Source organism: Callorhinchus milii, unplaced genomic scaffold (assembly GCF_018977255.1).
Source record: "Callorhinchus milii isolate IMCB2004 unplaced genomic scaffold, IMCB_Cmil_1.0 Scaffold6, whole genome shotgun sequence".
Taxonomy (NCBI): domain Eukaryota; kingdom Metazoa; phylum Chordata; class Chondrichthyes; order Chimaeriformes; family Callorhinchidae; genus Callorhinchus; species Callorhinchus milii.
In genome coordinates, this window is record NW_024704747.1 from 29,369,026 (window position 1) to 29,385,196 (window position 16,171).

At 42.1% G+C, this 16,171-nt stretch overlaps 1 protein-coding gene across 1 annotated transcript in view; it reads left to right on the top strand.

Moving 5' to 3' along the window:
- The window catches only part of lrp2a (low density lipoprotein receptor-related protein 2a), a gene marked incomplete at its 5' end in the record, with an annotated part of 78,695 nt that overhangs the window by 41,151 nt on the left and 21,373 nt on the right, over positions 1 to 16,171 (top strand). The window contains 20 exons of the mRNA XM_042336250.1: positions 97 to 225; positions 1,294 to 1,460; positions 3,069 to 3,212; positions 3,533 to 3,639; positions 4,357 to 4,534; positions 4,710 to 4,920; positions 5,205 to 5,444; positions 5,866 to 6,054; positions 6,482 to 7,402; positions 7,864 to 8,029; positions 8,305 to 8,463; positions 8,865 to 9,154; positions 9,338 to 9,541; positions 11,361 to 11,603; positions 12,105 to 12,230; positions 12,401 to 12,520; positions 13,135 to 13,266; positions 13,657 to 13,858; positions 14,291 to 14,586; positions 15,063 to 15,579. Coding sequence (XP_042192184.1) covers positions 97 to 225; positions 1,294 to 1,460; positions 3,069 to 3,212; positions 3,533 to 3,639; positions 4,357 to 4,534; positions 4,710 to 4,920; positions 5,205 to 5,444; positions 5,866 to 6,054; positions 6,482 to 7,402; positions 7,864 to 8,029; positions 8,305 to 8,463; positions 8,865 to 9,154; positions 9,338 to 9,541; positions 11,361 to 11,603; positions 12,105 to 12,230; positions 12,401 to 12,520; positions 13,135 to 13,266; positions 13,657 to 13,858; positions 14,291 to 14,586; positions 15,063 to 15,579 — 4,741 coding nt within the window. The remainder of the gene's footprint in view (positions 1 to 96; positions 226 to 1,293; positions 1,461 to 3,068; positions 3,213 to 3,532; positions 3,640 to 4,356; positions 4,535 to 4,709; positions 4,921 to 5,204; positions 5,445 to 5,865; positions 6,055 to 6,481; positions 7,403 to 7,863; positions 8,030 to 8,304; positions 8,464 to 8,864; positions 9,155 to 9,337; positions 9,542 to 11,360; positions 11,604 to 12,104; positions 12,231 to 12,400; positions 12,521 to 13,134; positions 13,267 to 13,656; positions 13,859 to 14,290; positions 14,587 to 15,062; positions 15,580 to 16,171) is intronic.

Genomic DNA, 16,171 nt, shown 5'->3' on the forward strand with positions numbered 1-16,171 from the left:
ATGTTTTTTTTTTTTAAAAATCAGGTAAACCACACATTGCTAAGGTCAGACATCACCACAATTGCTCTACAGTAACCTGTATTTTATGACTCCTAGATTCAAATCCGTGCGCATCCAATCCATGCAGTCACCTGTGCTTGCTGTCTGCAACTGGTCCGAGGTTCTATTCGTGTGCCTGTCCCTCAGGATGGAAGCTGATGTCTGATTTCCAGACCTGTGCCAAAAGTAAGTCAATGAATTGTTGGGATTCCTCCTCATTTATTCACCTGTCGGATACCCTTCAGATTCAGTGTTCAGTAATCCAGGATTGTCCGAAATGGATCCCGAGGATCTCAGCTGGGATTCCGACCATCTCGGATAACAGCAGATTCTCCCAAACATTTCAGTTACTTTGAGCCTCTGCAGAGCACGTGTTTTCTCCTTTATATGAGTTTGGAATTTTGAAGGTTTCCTGCAATAAAAGCAATCAGATTCCGTAATAAAGCAATTCTCGTTTTTTTTTATATCCGATCATTTCAGAATTGTGAGACGTAGGAATCTTCCTATGTGATTAATTCTTTTTAATTTCCTATGAATGTAGAATGAGAAGGAATTGTGTAAAGAGATAGCAATGTGTCTTTTCTAGATTAAATTAAACGGTAATTCCATTGCTGCTCAAATTATACCGGTTAAAATTTGACACGTTATGCAGTATACATTTGAGAATACTATACAGAACTTCACATCGATCATTTATTTTGTGCTGAATGATTAGGGTTGAGTGTTCAGTGGATGCATTTGCTTTTTGCTTACAGTTTAGCAAAAGGCTTAATCTCTGTTGAAATTGTGAAGCATTTGGTGCCAGCAGTCGTTTCCAGCAGGAAATGTTTTCTTGGCTTATCCAAAGCTTTCCTAAAGCTGTGTCAGAATACAAATACATTTAATTTATACTCTTGTGTACATTTCATTTTCTGGCCTTGGATAGTCCGTGTCAGATTAAACTCACATTGGGTAAATTGTCCTGGAGCACACTTGCGGATATCTATGCTGTCTATGCCTATAGAGAAATAAAACAATAATAAATAATAATAATTCTTGGATTTGGTACAGCTAGCACCTTATCAAGTCTTCGAGACTTCTCAAAGCACTTTACAGCACATACTGTAAAGTGGATTGACTGTATTTTTCTTAGTAAATAGCTATATTGTTTCAGTTGATATGTAAAAAGGGGATCAGATCTGGAATGTATTGTAGATGTATTGTGCATTTCCTGTTGTGGTTCCTTCAATCTACTTTTTTTTTTGTTCTTCCCAGGTAACGAGCCTTTCCTAATCGTGGTGAAGAGCAGCATTGTTTATGGCATCTCCCTAAACCCCGAGGAGAAAGCTAATGATGCCATGGTTCCCATCGCTGGGTTGTCCAATGGCAATGATGTTGACTTTGATGATGAGGCAGAGATGATCTACTGGGTGGAATATCCAGTAAGTACTAACTAACCTCTTCTTTTGAGATCGAACAGTTACCAGAAAGCTTTAGGCAATAAAATAGATTTATTATTTATTTATTATTATTACGGAGTCCTGTAATTCAGTGGTTAGAGCACTTGCTTTGCAAGCGAGAGACCTGGGTTCGATTCCCGGCAGGTCAGGGCGAAACCTTGGGCAAGTTTCCTTACTCCACACAGAGCCTAATAATAATCCCTCAAAAAAAACAAATTGGTCATTTCAATCCACGACTGTCTGTGGGACATTGCTGTGCGCAATTGGCTGCTGCATTTCTCCCACAAATATACAGTCAATTCACTTTACAGTCTTTTCTGTGAGACACTTTGAGACGTCTAGAAGATGTGAAAAGCGCTATATCAAATACAAGGATTGTTATTATTAGATTGAAGCAGATGTACTAATAATCCTTGCATTTGACATAGAGCCTTATCACGGCTTCGACACGTCTCACAAAGTGCTTCACAGGAAATACTGTACAGTGAATTGGCTGCATATTTTGTGGGCAAAATGTGTCAATTGCGCACAGCAGTGTTCCACCAACAGTCGTGGACCAAATTATTATTATAATTATTTGGAGATAAATTATTTGGAGATGTAGATTTCGTAACTCGGAACCTGGTTGTTTGTTGATTGGCAGATCGCTTTTCCGGGAGTAATAATTCCTTCAAATAATAATAATATTTTGGAGGTTGAAGAAGACCTGCAGAAAACTGACTAGCAGATTAAAGACTGAACTTAGGTGATCTTGAAACATTACCACAATTTTAAGGCAAAGGTTAAAGCCAAGAAGAATTTCAGGCCATTTTGACATTCCACAAAGAAACTGGATATCGACCTGCCTGGCTGGTCTGAAAGATCTCTAATCAGGCCAGGGATTTCACGTTGCTGTCGGAGAGAAAAAGAATATTTAAACATTAAAAAATCGTGCTTGGAAAACCCTCTAGCAGCTAGGGATCAAAACAATAATTATCGCTGTTTAATCTCCAAGATTCAGTTGTGAAATGGCGTTCAACTACAAACCTGTTAAATAGAGGACAAAAACCCTGTATGTTCCCTGTGATAATTGCTCGATCATTGTACAGATATTAACACTAAGTTTCATACCCGTTAGTGCTTCTAACGGAAAAAAGTGCAATGTGCTGTTTGCGGAATTCCTTTTTAGTTCTGTGTGGCATTAGGAAATATTTCAAATACCTGGGCATCTGCTAATCTTATCTGGGAAAAATAGACGACCAAAATCTAACCCGATTCTGATAAATAAAGCTTGCCCCGTAACCACCGTAAAATGAAGGGTGAAATCTTGGGGGAAGGATTTCGAGACTATTGTGAGCAACAGAGTTGAAGTTTAGAAGAGAGCTATGTTAAGTGCATGATAATAAGGCATCTGTTAAACCTGCTGTGTGTTTTGGCCGCAGTAAACTGTTTCTAAATACTTAGGAGGATTTGGGGGATTTCCTTCTTTGCCAGTGAGCCCTGATTGGCACCAGTAAGTAAAAGCTTTGTGCGTGTGGAAGAAACGTTCATTATTTCCCCCTGTTTCTGAGGCTGGAGGATATTCTCAGTTTCTGATTGTGTCCTTTTTAGGGAGAAATTCACCAAGTCAAATCAGATGGAACCAACAGGGATATTTTTGCTCCAGCTGCTGACATCGGCCACCCCATTGGCTTGGCTTTTGATTGGATCAGCAAGAATCTGTACTACACTAACGCTGGACAGCAGTCGATCGACGTGAGTTTGTTTAAGAAAGTTGCCTTCAATTATTTTCTACACAGATTCCCTCCTTTTCCCCCACCCCCCTCCTCCCCCACCCCATATCTAGTATGGTGACGGTCACCTTCAAACTTCAGAACTATCAGGTTATTTTCATGTACTATAATAATAATAATCCTTGCATTTGATACAGAGCCTTATCACATCTTCGAGAAGTCTCAAAGCGCTTCACAGAATATACTGTAAAAGGGAATTGACTGTGTATTTTGTGGGCGAAACGAGAATAATGGTGACTCTTATTTGGTCCTTGGTCTGACCTTTAATGTGTGTGTTTTCAGGTGATAAAGGCACATGGTAACAAGTACAGAAAAACCTTATTAACTAATACTGGACAAAGCTCTGGTGTTGGAACTCCCATTGGCATCACAGTGGACCCAGCAAGAGAGTGAGTATCACATTCAAGTCAATTTGATTGTTTTGGAATTTGATGTACGTTTAATGTGAACCGAAGGAAATGGATAGTTTGTCTAAAGCTGGATATTTTGTGTTGTAATGTACATTTTTCTTTTTTAAAAAAAAAACAAGCACTGATTCCTACCCGTGCTCTTCTCATAACTCCATGTCCTTGCTTCTAATAATAATCCTTGCATTTAAATATAGCGCCTTATCCCATCTACGAGACTTCTCAAAGTGTTTCACAGAATTGACTGTAAAGTGAATATGACAAAATGTAAGTGCATATTTTGTGAGAAAAGTGTGGCAGCCAATTGTGCACAGCAGTGTCCCACAAACAGTCGTTGATTGAGTGACCATATTATTTATTTTTTTTTGAATAGATTATTACCCCTGGAGTTTTTGAAGGGATTATTACTATTAGATAAACAGAGGCATGTGGTGTAAGGAAACTTGCCCAATGTTTCGTCCTGCCCGGTAACCGAACCCAGGTCCTCTCGCTTACAAAGCGAGTGCTCTAACCACTAAGCTACAGGGCTCCTTTTCCCTCAAAGGGTCACATATATAGTAAATAAATAATTGCATAAATACTGCTACTATAATCACTGATTTATCTAGAAATGGTGCAAGTCTTATCTTTACTATTATACACTAACTGCAGGGCTTGCAGAATATTTGATAACTCCCTGTATTTGTGAACCTCTTTCAGGAAGATGTACTGGACTGATCAAGGCACAGAGAATGGGATCCCAGCAAAGATCGCTAGTGCTGACATGGATGGCTCCAACCCGGAGATTCTCTTCACTGACAATCTGCGTCATGTAGAGTTTATTACCATTGACATCAAGGAGAGCTATCTATACTGGGGTGTCACCAGTACTGGCTTGGTATGCTTACTGTTCCCTTTTTGAAAGCAGGGAGTACACAGACATGTAATTACAGGCTGAGGGAAGGGCAGGCTGGGGGAAGGGAGACTTTTAAACATGGTTTCTATAAATCCTGTACATCAAAACGGAATAAATACATGTGAGTTGTAACGTTCAGTCTGTGCTATCTCTGTAGATCGAAAGAGGAAATGTGAATGGTACAAACCGAATGACTGTGGTGAGCGACCTTTCCCATCCCTGGGGAATAGCCGTCCATGGGAACTTCCTTTACTACACCGATTATGCCTATGAGGTGATTGAGCGTGTGGACCTGACTACTCATGAGAAAGTCGCAATGAGAGATAATACTCCAGGGCTGAAGTGCCTCAAAGTCCACTTCAGAGACAGTGAGTCTTTCTTTACAATTCACTGAAACTTTAAGACTTCTGTGGAGTTCAAAACGTGTCTCAAGACCCTCCTCTTCGACCACGTCTTCAGGGTTACCCCCACCCTCCCTGCCCTCCACCCCTCCTGATTCCAACCCCCAGCTCGGGTCCAAATCCCTGACTGTCCAGCACCTTGGCACGTCCTCTCCACGTGAAAGGCACTGCTGTTGTACAAATGTAATTTGTTGTTGTTGTGGTTGTTCTTAGTCTTCGTGTGTTCATGTGTGTTTTCATGCTCTCTTAAGAGTCAGCCGGTTCCTCCAATGGCTGCAGCAGCAATGGGGGAGCTTGCCAACACCTCTGCCTGCCTAAACCTGGAGGAATGTTCACCTGCGCTTGTGCCACAGGCTTCCGCCTGAACCCGGACAACAGAACATGCTCGCTCTTCAATTCCTTCGTGGTGGTGAGCCAGCTGTGGAGCATCCGAGGTTTCAGCCTGGATGAGGCTGACCATGGGGAGGCCATGATGCCAGTGGGTGGCTACAGTAGGTCTTTGTTCTCCTTTCAAAGCCTCACATTAACCATGAACGCCAATCTTTTAATAACAGGGTCCGGTACATCTCCCTATCAGCCCACTCCACAGAATTCCATGGAGTTTATTACTGCATCTAAAATATCCTTTCCATATCCTGCAAAGTATTATATAAATTGTTTTTCTCTTTAAGAGTGTGTTTCAGTGCACAGTTAGCAATATTATACAAAACATTTCAACAGTCTAATCACAAATCAAGGACCCTGCAGTTGTAATTGAATACATTGTATTTCCTGTTGTACTCGGATTTTTTTTAAAATGTTTTTATTACTATTATTTTCTCAGTAATTCAATGAAGTATTTTTTAAATAGGTTTCTGTTCAATATTTGCTCCCTCTGATTGTTGAGTAACTACTTTTTTTTGTTCCATGCAGCCCTCTTTGCCGCACACTTGGATGTGCACATGGATTCGGGGTTTATTTACTGGTGTGATTTACACCGTTTTTGGACATATGGGGCCGGTATCCGAAGAATTAAACCCGACGGCTCTTCCTTCCAGAACATCGTGGTGTCGGGAATTGGTCAGAATGGTGTCCGAGGCATCGCGGTGGATTGGCTGGCAGGTCAGAGGAGAAATGGATTGAAGGAGTAGTGGGTTGGGGAGCAAGCAAATCGGAGAGGTAGGGAGGTGCCAGGGCATGAAGGGATTTGAAAACAAATGTGAGGATCTTGAAATCGATCCGTTCAGTGATAGGGACCCACTGGAGCCTGGCGAGGACTGGTGTGAAGGGGGTACGGAGTTTAGTGTGCGTGATAGGGAGCCAGTGGAGCCTGGCGAGGTCTGGGCTGATGAGACAGAGTTAGTGCAGATGAGTTTGTGGGTTGCGGAGTTCTGGATTAACTGGCTTTTGTGGATAGTGGAGTTGGGGAGTACCGTTGAGGAGGGCATTGGAGTAGTAATAAGCATATACTTGTCTATATCTACATGATGGATATTCAATAACTAGCTAAATTTCACATAAATGAAGTAACGAGCGTTTCTTCGTACAGGAAACCTTTATTTTACGAATGGATTTTTAACAGAAACCTACATCGAGGTTGTTCGGCTGAACAGCACTTTGCGACGTGTTCTGATCAAAACTTCAGTGGATCGGCCCAGGCACATTGTGGTAAATCCCAAACTCCGATACATCTACTGGGCAGATTACGGGCAGCAACCCAAAATTGAACGCGCTTCTCTTGACGGCTCCAATAGGACTATTTTGGTTGACGATGGCATCGCCATGCCACGAGGGCTGGCTGTTGATCGCAAAACTGACTACATCTACTGGGTTGACGACTCCTTCGACCTGATTGCCAGGATCCCACCTAATGGAGGGGAACGAGAATACATCCGATTCGGCAGCCGATATCCAACTCCTTACGGCATCACCATTTTTGAAGACAGTATGATCTGGGTGGACAGGAACCTGAAGAAGATCTTCCGGGCAAGCAAAGAGCCGGGAAATACAGAGCAGCCAACGGTGATCAGAGACAACTTGGGCTCTCTGAGGGACGTGGTCATGTTTGACAAACAGACTCAACCGACTTCACCAGGAGAAGTTAATAATAACCCCTGTCTGAACGAGAATGGAGGGTGCGCTCAGTTTTGCTTTGCATTACCCGAGACTGAGATGGCAAAGTGTGGTTGTGCCCACGGCAAATTGGACACTGATGGCAAAACATGTGTCATCTCAACCAATAATTTCCTGATCTATGCAACAGAGTCCACCATCAGCAGTCTGCGCCTGGACCCCACTGACCATGTCCTCCCCTTCCCTGTAGTAAACGTGTTGCGAACAGCTGTGGCCCTGGATTATGACAGTGTTGAGAATAGGATTTATTTCACACAGAATTCTTGGGGAGGACACAGCAAGATCAGTTACATCAGCCTCAGCTCACCAACTCGCCCTCCCACCCAGGTGGTGACAGGTAAACACGTTAGCCATGTAACTAATGATCGATTATTCTGTCACACAAACTAACAGGCTGGATAAACGCGTGTGCTCTGCATGAGAAAAGATAGATTTCAGAATGGTTTATTGTCATGTCACCATTTCCAAGCGATCTGTGATTTCCAATGCAGTTAATGTTATTACTGATAACAAATTCACTGAAAGGTAGTCTGGTAGTGGGCCCACAACATTAATGATTCAAACACAAATAATTGTATATTACTAAGATTTAGATTTTGTTAAGCATTGCCTGTACCTCCTTAATTATCTATGATATGAAATGGATATGCAGTACAAATATATAATAATAATAATCCTTGCATTTGATATCGTACCTTATCATGTCTTCAAGACCTCTCACGGAATATACTGTAAAGTGGAGTGACTTGTGTATTTTGTGGGTGAAACGCAGCAACCAAATTGATATCTGTTCTCCAGGGCTAGGTGCACCTGATGGAATTGCATTTGACTGGATTAACAAGAGGATTTATTACAGCGACTATTTGAACCAGACAATCAACTCCATTGGAGTGAATGGCCACAATCGTACAATCATTGCAAACGTTCCAAGGCCGAGAGCTATTGTGCTGGATCCTTGCAGAGGGTAAGATTGGCTAAGCTGTAGAGTGAACTCAATAATTGCTCCATTGAATTGGTTTCTGTAGCTTCAATAGCAGTATTAATAATAATCCTTGCATTTGATACAGTGCCTTATCACGTCTTTGAGATGTCTCAAAGCGCTTTACCGAATATACCCTAAAGTAAATTTCTGTTGATTTTTTTTNCTCTCTTCGAATTCCGATGCCTATTACAGTAAAGCTAAGATGATAGAGGAACTACTATGCTGGTTTGCTGATAGCCATTTTGTTTGTCCAACAGCTACATGTATTGGACTGACTGGGGGACTCACGCCAAGATCGAACGAGCGACACTCGGAGGAAACTTCCGTATACCGATTGTAAATACCAGCCTGGTCTGGCCAAATGGTCTAACATTGGACCTGGAGGATCAGAAGCTCTATTGGGCTGATGCTTCTCTGTACGTTTGTGTCTCTGTTTGATTTATTTCCTCTTAAGCCTTTTTAGGCTTCCGCTAACTAAAAAGTGACAGGCTAATTTGCACAGTTTTTTTAAAAAAAAATTCAATACAGTGTTTGGTTGTAAATGATTTACAGAAATGTTCATGAAGGAAATGATGTCAGCATGTAGGAAATAAAAAAATAATAATCCTTACATTTAATATAGCGCCTTATGTCTTCGAAGCATCTCAAAACGTGTCAGAATATACTGTAAAGTGGATTGACTGCGTATTTTGTGGACGAAATATGCACCCAATAGCCACTTTAGAGCCTGATCTATTGAAATCCGGGAGTTATTGGAGAATGTTACTTTACACAGGTTTATATTTTTTTCTCAACATCCAATTATATTCCCTCTTAGACGGAAGATTGAACGAAGCAACCTTGTGGGGACAGATCGGGAGGTGATTGTGAGCACTGCCATCTTCCCCTTTGCAGTGACGCTCTATGAAGAGTACCTCTACTGGACAGATTGGAGCACAAAGAGCATTTACCGGGTCAACAAGGATGATGGGTCGGACCAGTTGGTCATGATACAAAGTCTACCACTTCGTCCCATGGATATTCACGTGCTGTCCGACAGCAAGCAGCAGCATTGCAGTAATCCATGCGATCAGTTTAATGGAGGCTGCAGTCACATCTGTACTCCAGGTACACGCTATTCCCACCAAACTAATCGCCCCAATAGATGTAATAGCCATTTCAAGCTGTTTAATTTTACCATTGTGTGTTTTGCTCAGTCACCAGTGTGTTATGCTGTGGGTGGGTGGGTGGGTCGTGTGCAAGCCTTTGTGCTCGTTTACTCATTACTCTTGTACTGTGTCTGTCTTGCAGGTCCTCATGGTGCTGAGTGCCAGTGTCCTGCCCATGGGAATTGGCGTTTGGCTAACAACAATAAAGACTGTGTCCCTGCCAGTGCCGCAACTTGTGGCCTTGACTATTTTACCTGTTTGAATGGGAACTGCATCCCCGACAGATGGAAATGTGATAACGATAATGATTGTGGTGATAGGAGTGATGAAGCTGAGAGAGTGTGTGGTGAGTCCTTCATTAGGAACACAGTTTCATCTGCAAATTTGTCCCAAATGTGATATTGCAGAAACATGCAGAATCCATTGGGATGTTTACAAGAGAGATGAGTGGGGAGTTGGGAAGTAAAGGGTGTTAGGGAATCTGGAGAAAAGGGTATCAAAGGATATGAGATTAAAAGATCAAGCAAAAAGGAAGAAGTATCTCGCTGGGCTGAATGGCCTCCACTTGTTCCTTATGTGATAGGGAGGTTGGGATATCCTAATGAACATTTAAAGTGATGAGTTTCAATTCATATCAACTTATTTCTCAGTAAGAGTTTCTGATAAATGACAGTACTATAAAGAAGATGCCAGTGAATGTGTTTTGAGGTATCAAGTCGTGAGATGTCAGTTTCACGTGGACTTATTTTGAAGAAGGTTCCAGCTCCCGAGTATTAACTTGCAAGTTGAACAGCTAGTTTAAACCGACTAGTTGTGTCGGTGCGCCAGCAAAGAGAGGCCAGTCAAAGGGTACCAGCTTCACGCTGCTGATTGTACTGGAGCGAGCTTGCCGTGCTTTTGCCTGAGCCTCTGCTCCATGATGGACTTTTTGGAAGCAACGTGCTTTATCCTGATGGATGGAGGGACATTGGGTTTGGTGTTGGCAGCCCACTTCGGTCATGCCCTCTGCTGGCTTATCACAGAGTGACACTGAGAGCACCTCGCTCCAGCTGTGTGGCAGCAGAAATCTTAAGAGCACGAACTGAAGAAGCAGAGTACATTACAAGAGAGGAAGAATGTTACCCCAATAAATATTTTCATTCTGTCTTTCATGCAGTCCACTTGGAAACAAATGCATTTCGTGAAGGTATCTGTTCTGTAGTTTCGTAGTCAATATGAATTTCTACCCTCTCCCCTTAGTCCTATTAGCATTTGTCCTGAATTAATCTGTGGAGTAATGTGCTTTAGTATTTTAAGGCAATAGTTCTGATTGTATCCAGAGAATGACTGAGTGTGAGTAGGATCTGGGTTTGACCTTTTGAGGTAACGTTAGTTACCGTGTGGCTTCTGGCACTGTGACGCTGGGGAGAAAAGATTCAAAACTTGTCTTTAATGGAGCAGTTTTCTGAATGGATCATAATCGGGCTGAATTTGGCTTTAAATATGACTTAAAAGTCCAAGACTTGTTCTGGTGAACATACTGAGAGGTTTGTGAGTGTGTGTGTATATATATATATATAATATATGCACCTGATTCCACAAGTCTGAATCAATCTTCTATTACATTTAACGTTTCAGCTAAAGTAGTTGGGTAAAGTGTTATTGAATCAATGGCTGTAAGTAGTTGCACTTCTATTTCTATATGAGAGGGAGGGTGGGATATCCTAATGGACATTTAAAGTGATAAGTTTAAATTCATCCCTGTTATTAATTGATTGATGTGGTGGAGCTCATTCGGATAGAATATGAGAGATTTGTTTATAATGTGCGTTTAAAGAAAAGTTGTGTTTGGGGGGGGGGGGATTGATTGTATTTAATTAATTCATTTACTGAATAATATTTAGAAGAGTCAGAACACTTTGTGTGGCCTGGGAAAGTCTGATGTTAACTGGTAAGCCTGGATGTTGATTATTAGCTGAAACAAAGTGGAAGTAGATTGACCAATGTGGAAAATAAATCTTGACATTTTATTTTTCATGCAGTCCATTTTGCAGCATTTCTGTACGTGGAAGGTAACGTGATACGAGATTTTCAATTCCTTTAAGCAGTTACATAGAAAAAAAAGTGATTTTGTTTTACTGTCCTTTCGCGCAGTTTACCTCTAATCCTCTTTGCTCCCTCTCCAGCATTCCACGTCTGCCCCTTGAGTGCCTTCACGTGTGACAATGGTCGGTGCACACCCTATAGCTATCGCTGTGACCATTATAATGACTGTGGAGACAACAGTGATGAGGCTGATTGCTTGTTCCCCACCTGTAACCCAAACACCGAGTTCACATGCAATAATGGGAGGTGCATCAATCGAAGCAGCGTGTGCAATGGGGTGAACAACTGCCATGACAATGGCACTACAGATGAGACGAACTGCCGTAAGTACCATACATACTAACCATTCATCTGGAGGACTGTAGCTCAGTGGTTCGCCTCGCGAGCAAGAGGACCTGGGTTCAATTCCTGTGTAAGGCGAAATCTTGTTAAGTTTCCTTACTCCACACATGCCTCTGTTTACCTTAGCAGTAAGTAGGAACCTGGTTGTTAGTCGATTGGCAGCTCGCTTTTCCAGGGACAATAATCCCTTCAAAATATTAAAAAAAAAAATTTGGTCACTTAGTCCACCACTGTTTGTGGGACACTCCTGTGCACAATTGGCAATAAATAGCACAACTGGGGTTTATTGCAAGGACAGTATTAATAAACTGCTCAAGCTTTGCTTTTTATGTTGTTATCTTTATTTGTGTGTACTATAGGTCTTGTTTGTTTATTTCTCACATATGGTTCACACATTGTGCAGTACTAGACCGCAATGCGTTAGACCTCAATATGCAATGGTTTAATACGTTTGTAAAAAAGGTGCTTTTCCCTCCGTGTAGCGGATCGGACTTGCCAGTCTGGCTATGTAAAATGTCAAACTACGAACATCTGCATTCCGCGCACATATCTATGTGATGGAGACAATGACTGTGGAGATATGAGTGACGAGAGTGCTACCCACTGTGGTAAGTATTCTACCATCTTCAAGTACTGTAATAATAATATGATAATAAGATAATAATAACCCTTGCATTTGGTGTATTTTGTGGACATAACCAAACCCGTGCGGAGACGTGGTTGCTGATGAGGTTTAAGTTGTGTAGATGTAAGTTCTAACTGTTTGGTTCATGTTTAGCCACTGGGACCTGTACAGAGCATGAATTCCGCTGCTCATCTGGACGCTGTGTACCCTCACACTGGTACTGTGACCGCGAGGCGGATTGTGCTGATGGCTCAGATGAACCATCTACTTGTGGTGAGTGAGGTTCACTGTTTGGGTGCTGCTAAAGACAGACTCGTGTTTAATTCGTGTATTATTATTATTAATAATAATGATAATAATAATCCTTGCATTTGATACAGAGGATTATCACGTCTTCGAGATGTCTCAAAGCGCTTCTGAGGGTATATTGTGAAGTGGATTAAATGTGTATTTTGTGGGTGAAACTATAATTGAGATTTATGTCACCCATAAAGAATATTTCTGGGCAAGGCGAAACCTTTGGCAAGTTTCCTTACTCCACACACCTCTGTTCACCTTAGCATTGTCATCATTGAATAATTTCCGCTGTCAAATTTCACTGTAATAAGGCAATTTTGTAACCACAGGTGATATCTATTCACTTGACATACAAAATGACGAAGGAAATGTACTAACAATAATTTTGTTCCTCTGCGTGTGGACAATGTCTTTTTGAATGCGACAAACGCGAATATTCTCCTATCGGGAACGAGCTATCGGTTATTTCAATATTTTGATGGTGGGGAATCTTATAGTACTATATATCCGACACGTTTCAGATACATGCTGAAGTGTAATTTATCCTGGTTCCTCTATTCAGTGCAGCGGCTGATGTGTTTCCTTTGCAGCTTCCTTGGAGCGCACTTGTGCAAGTCAACAGTTCCAGTGTGATGATAGCCGATGTGTCCCCTCGACCTGGATCTGTGACGGAGACAATGACTGCGGGGACATGAGTGATGAAGATCAAAGGCATGATTGTGGTTAGTCACCGCAAGAGACATTCTCTATAGCAGAACAAACGCAATCCATCACGTGTCAGGAGGACGATTCAAAGGGCTTTATTGTAAAGTGTTGTACTGTGTGCTGTAAAGTGATTCTAAACAATTTCCAAGCTTCTAGAGTAGAAAGGCAATAACTGATACAGTACTAACCATTTGATCGAGTTGCACGTAAATTGGGTATTATGGAACTGTTGAATCTGTTGTCTGGAACATTAATGACTTTATATTAACAGGAGATTAACAGTGATGTATGGGAACGTATTTTCTAGTGCAGGTGATAAAATTGTTACCAATAAAGGATGTTAAAAGGCTGTAGGTTAAGTGAAAGCTCATCGAGTCTCTCCTCAAACTTGATGTATTTTATTCCAGCAAACCGTAACTGCACAGCTACAGAATTTACATGTTTGAACAACCGGCCTCCACAGAGAAGGTGTATCCCGCGAGTCTGGGTGTGTGACGGAGATGCTGACTGCTCCGATGCTCTAGATGAACATCAGAACTGCACTCGGAGATCCTGCCAGGAGTCTGAGTTCACCTGTGACAATGGGCTGTGTATCAGGAGTTCATACAGGTCTGTAGCAATTATAATAATATGATAATCCTTGCATTTGATATAGTGCCTTATCACGTTGTTGAGACATCTCAAAGCGCTTCACAGAATATATTGTATAGTGGATTGACTGTATATTTTGTGGGCGAAAGCAGAAATCTATTTAAGAGGAAACCCAAGGCGTACATGAGGGAGTAAAGGTGTGTGTGTGTATGTGCAACAGTTGTGTAATATATGGATGACAGAATCTGTTGACTGTTGTTTGGATATTAATGGTTTTATACTAAAAGAGAATCCAGTGATATATGGGAAACATAGCTTCTGGTGTTGGTAATGACCTATGGGTTAGTGCTGTAGACGTGTAAAATGTGCAGTTCAGTTCAAATCGAGTCAAGTTGCAGAGATTGTATCTCGGTTACTGTATTGAACACACTGTTGAACATCTGACCGAAGGTGTGACCGGCGTAATGACTGTGGTGATGCCAGTGATGAGAGAGGATGTACGTACCAGCCTTGTGCCCAGCACCAGTTTACATGTCATAATGGCCGCTGTGTCTCACAGCTGTGGGTCTGTGACGGGGACAATGACTGTGGAGATGAATCCGATGAGTTAGAGCACATGTGTCAGACCGCTGAGCCAACGTGCCCTCCCCAACAATTCAAATGTGACAATGGAAACTGCATTGAAAATGTCAAGGTCTGCAACCGAGTTAACGATTGCTCTGATAACAGCGATGAGAAAACGTGTGGTAGGTACTTACTTTGAAGGAGACCTTCTCCCTGGCAACAACAGCAACTTGCATTTATACAGTGCCCTTCATGTGGGGTAGTGTCCCTGAGCGCTTGACTGTGGCGGAGTCTGACACTGAGCCCGGGGGGAGAGGGAGGGGGGAGGTGACCGGAAACATGGTCAAAAAGGAAGGTCTTCAGGTGGGATTTGAAGGTGGGGAGGGAGGGGGCGAGGTACAGGGATTGAGGGAGAGTTTCAGGACGTAGTGGCTGAAAGCATGGAAAATCAGAAATCCAATTAACTTCAGTTGGTAAAAAGAATGTATCTCCGGTATTTATAGAAGATTAACTGTAACGTTTGAAATCGTTTTGCCTATTGTCTCTTTGCAATCAAAATCAAAGCAAATCGTAACCGAAATGAACCAAATCTAGTGGGAAAACCAATTGAATGGTAGAATTCTCTTAACGTTTTTTTTTCCCTGTTGTGTGGCTTTAGGGATTGATGAATGCAGTGCTCCAGCCCTCAACCACTGCAACCAAATCTGCACCAATACATTGACGAGCTTCATTTGCTCCTGTCATCCTGGCTATCAACTCATGGCTGACAGACAGACTTGTGAGGACATTGATGAGTGCAGTGTCATGCCGAGTGTTTGCAGCCAGATATGTGAGAACACAGAGGGCTCGCACGTCTGCAAGTGTGCTCCAGGGTACATTCGGGAACCCGATGGCAAAACCTGTCGGCAAAACAGCAATATCGAGCCTTACCTCCTCTTCTGTAACCGTTATTACATCCGGAACCTGTCTGCTGACGGGGCACTCTACTCACTGGTTGTCCAAGGGCTCACCAATGTGGTGGCCCTGGATTTCGACAGAGTTGAGCAAAGATTGTACTGGATTGACTTTGGCCGAAGAATTCTTGAGCGAATGTTCTTGAACGGGACTCAAAAGGAAACCGTTATCAACCATGATCTGTTAGGGGCTGAGAGTCTGGCTGTTGACTGGGTTGCAAGGTAAGATAAGGCCATCGAGAGAGCAAGGTACATGACCGACAGGCAGGCTTCCCACACTAAACAAAGGCCAACTTCTGTGTTGTCCCTTCGTTGCTGATCTCACTCAGCAGTGATCCGATGACCAGAAGTTGGCCATTCTCAGCTATTGGACCCAGAGGACTATGATATAAGAGGTTACCCTGTATAAAATAATTCAGTCTGTTCGTCTTTTCTCTTATGAGCGAAGTCATGGATATGTTCTAGAATTTTAGACAATGTTAAACACTATTAGATTTTAGATGATATCTTTTAAGATGTTGAATTCTTTAATGCTCTTGCTTGTTTCTTCCCCTCCCCACCCACCCGTAAGAAAGCTAGAAAGGCGACTCTTATAAACACAGACGTTGCTGGGAACTTGCAGCAGATCAAGCAGCATTCATGGAGAGAGGAAATGAGTTAACATTTCAGGTCATTGACCTTTTGTCAGAACTCATGCCAACTCTTGTTCATTACTATCTAAATAAACACGCTTAAAAAGGGAATGTGAACAGCTGGTATTTTACTGGTAGAAATATGTCTATTGGACTGAGTAGTGCATGTAATTGCTTTCACA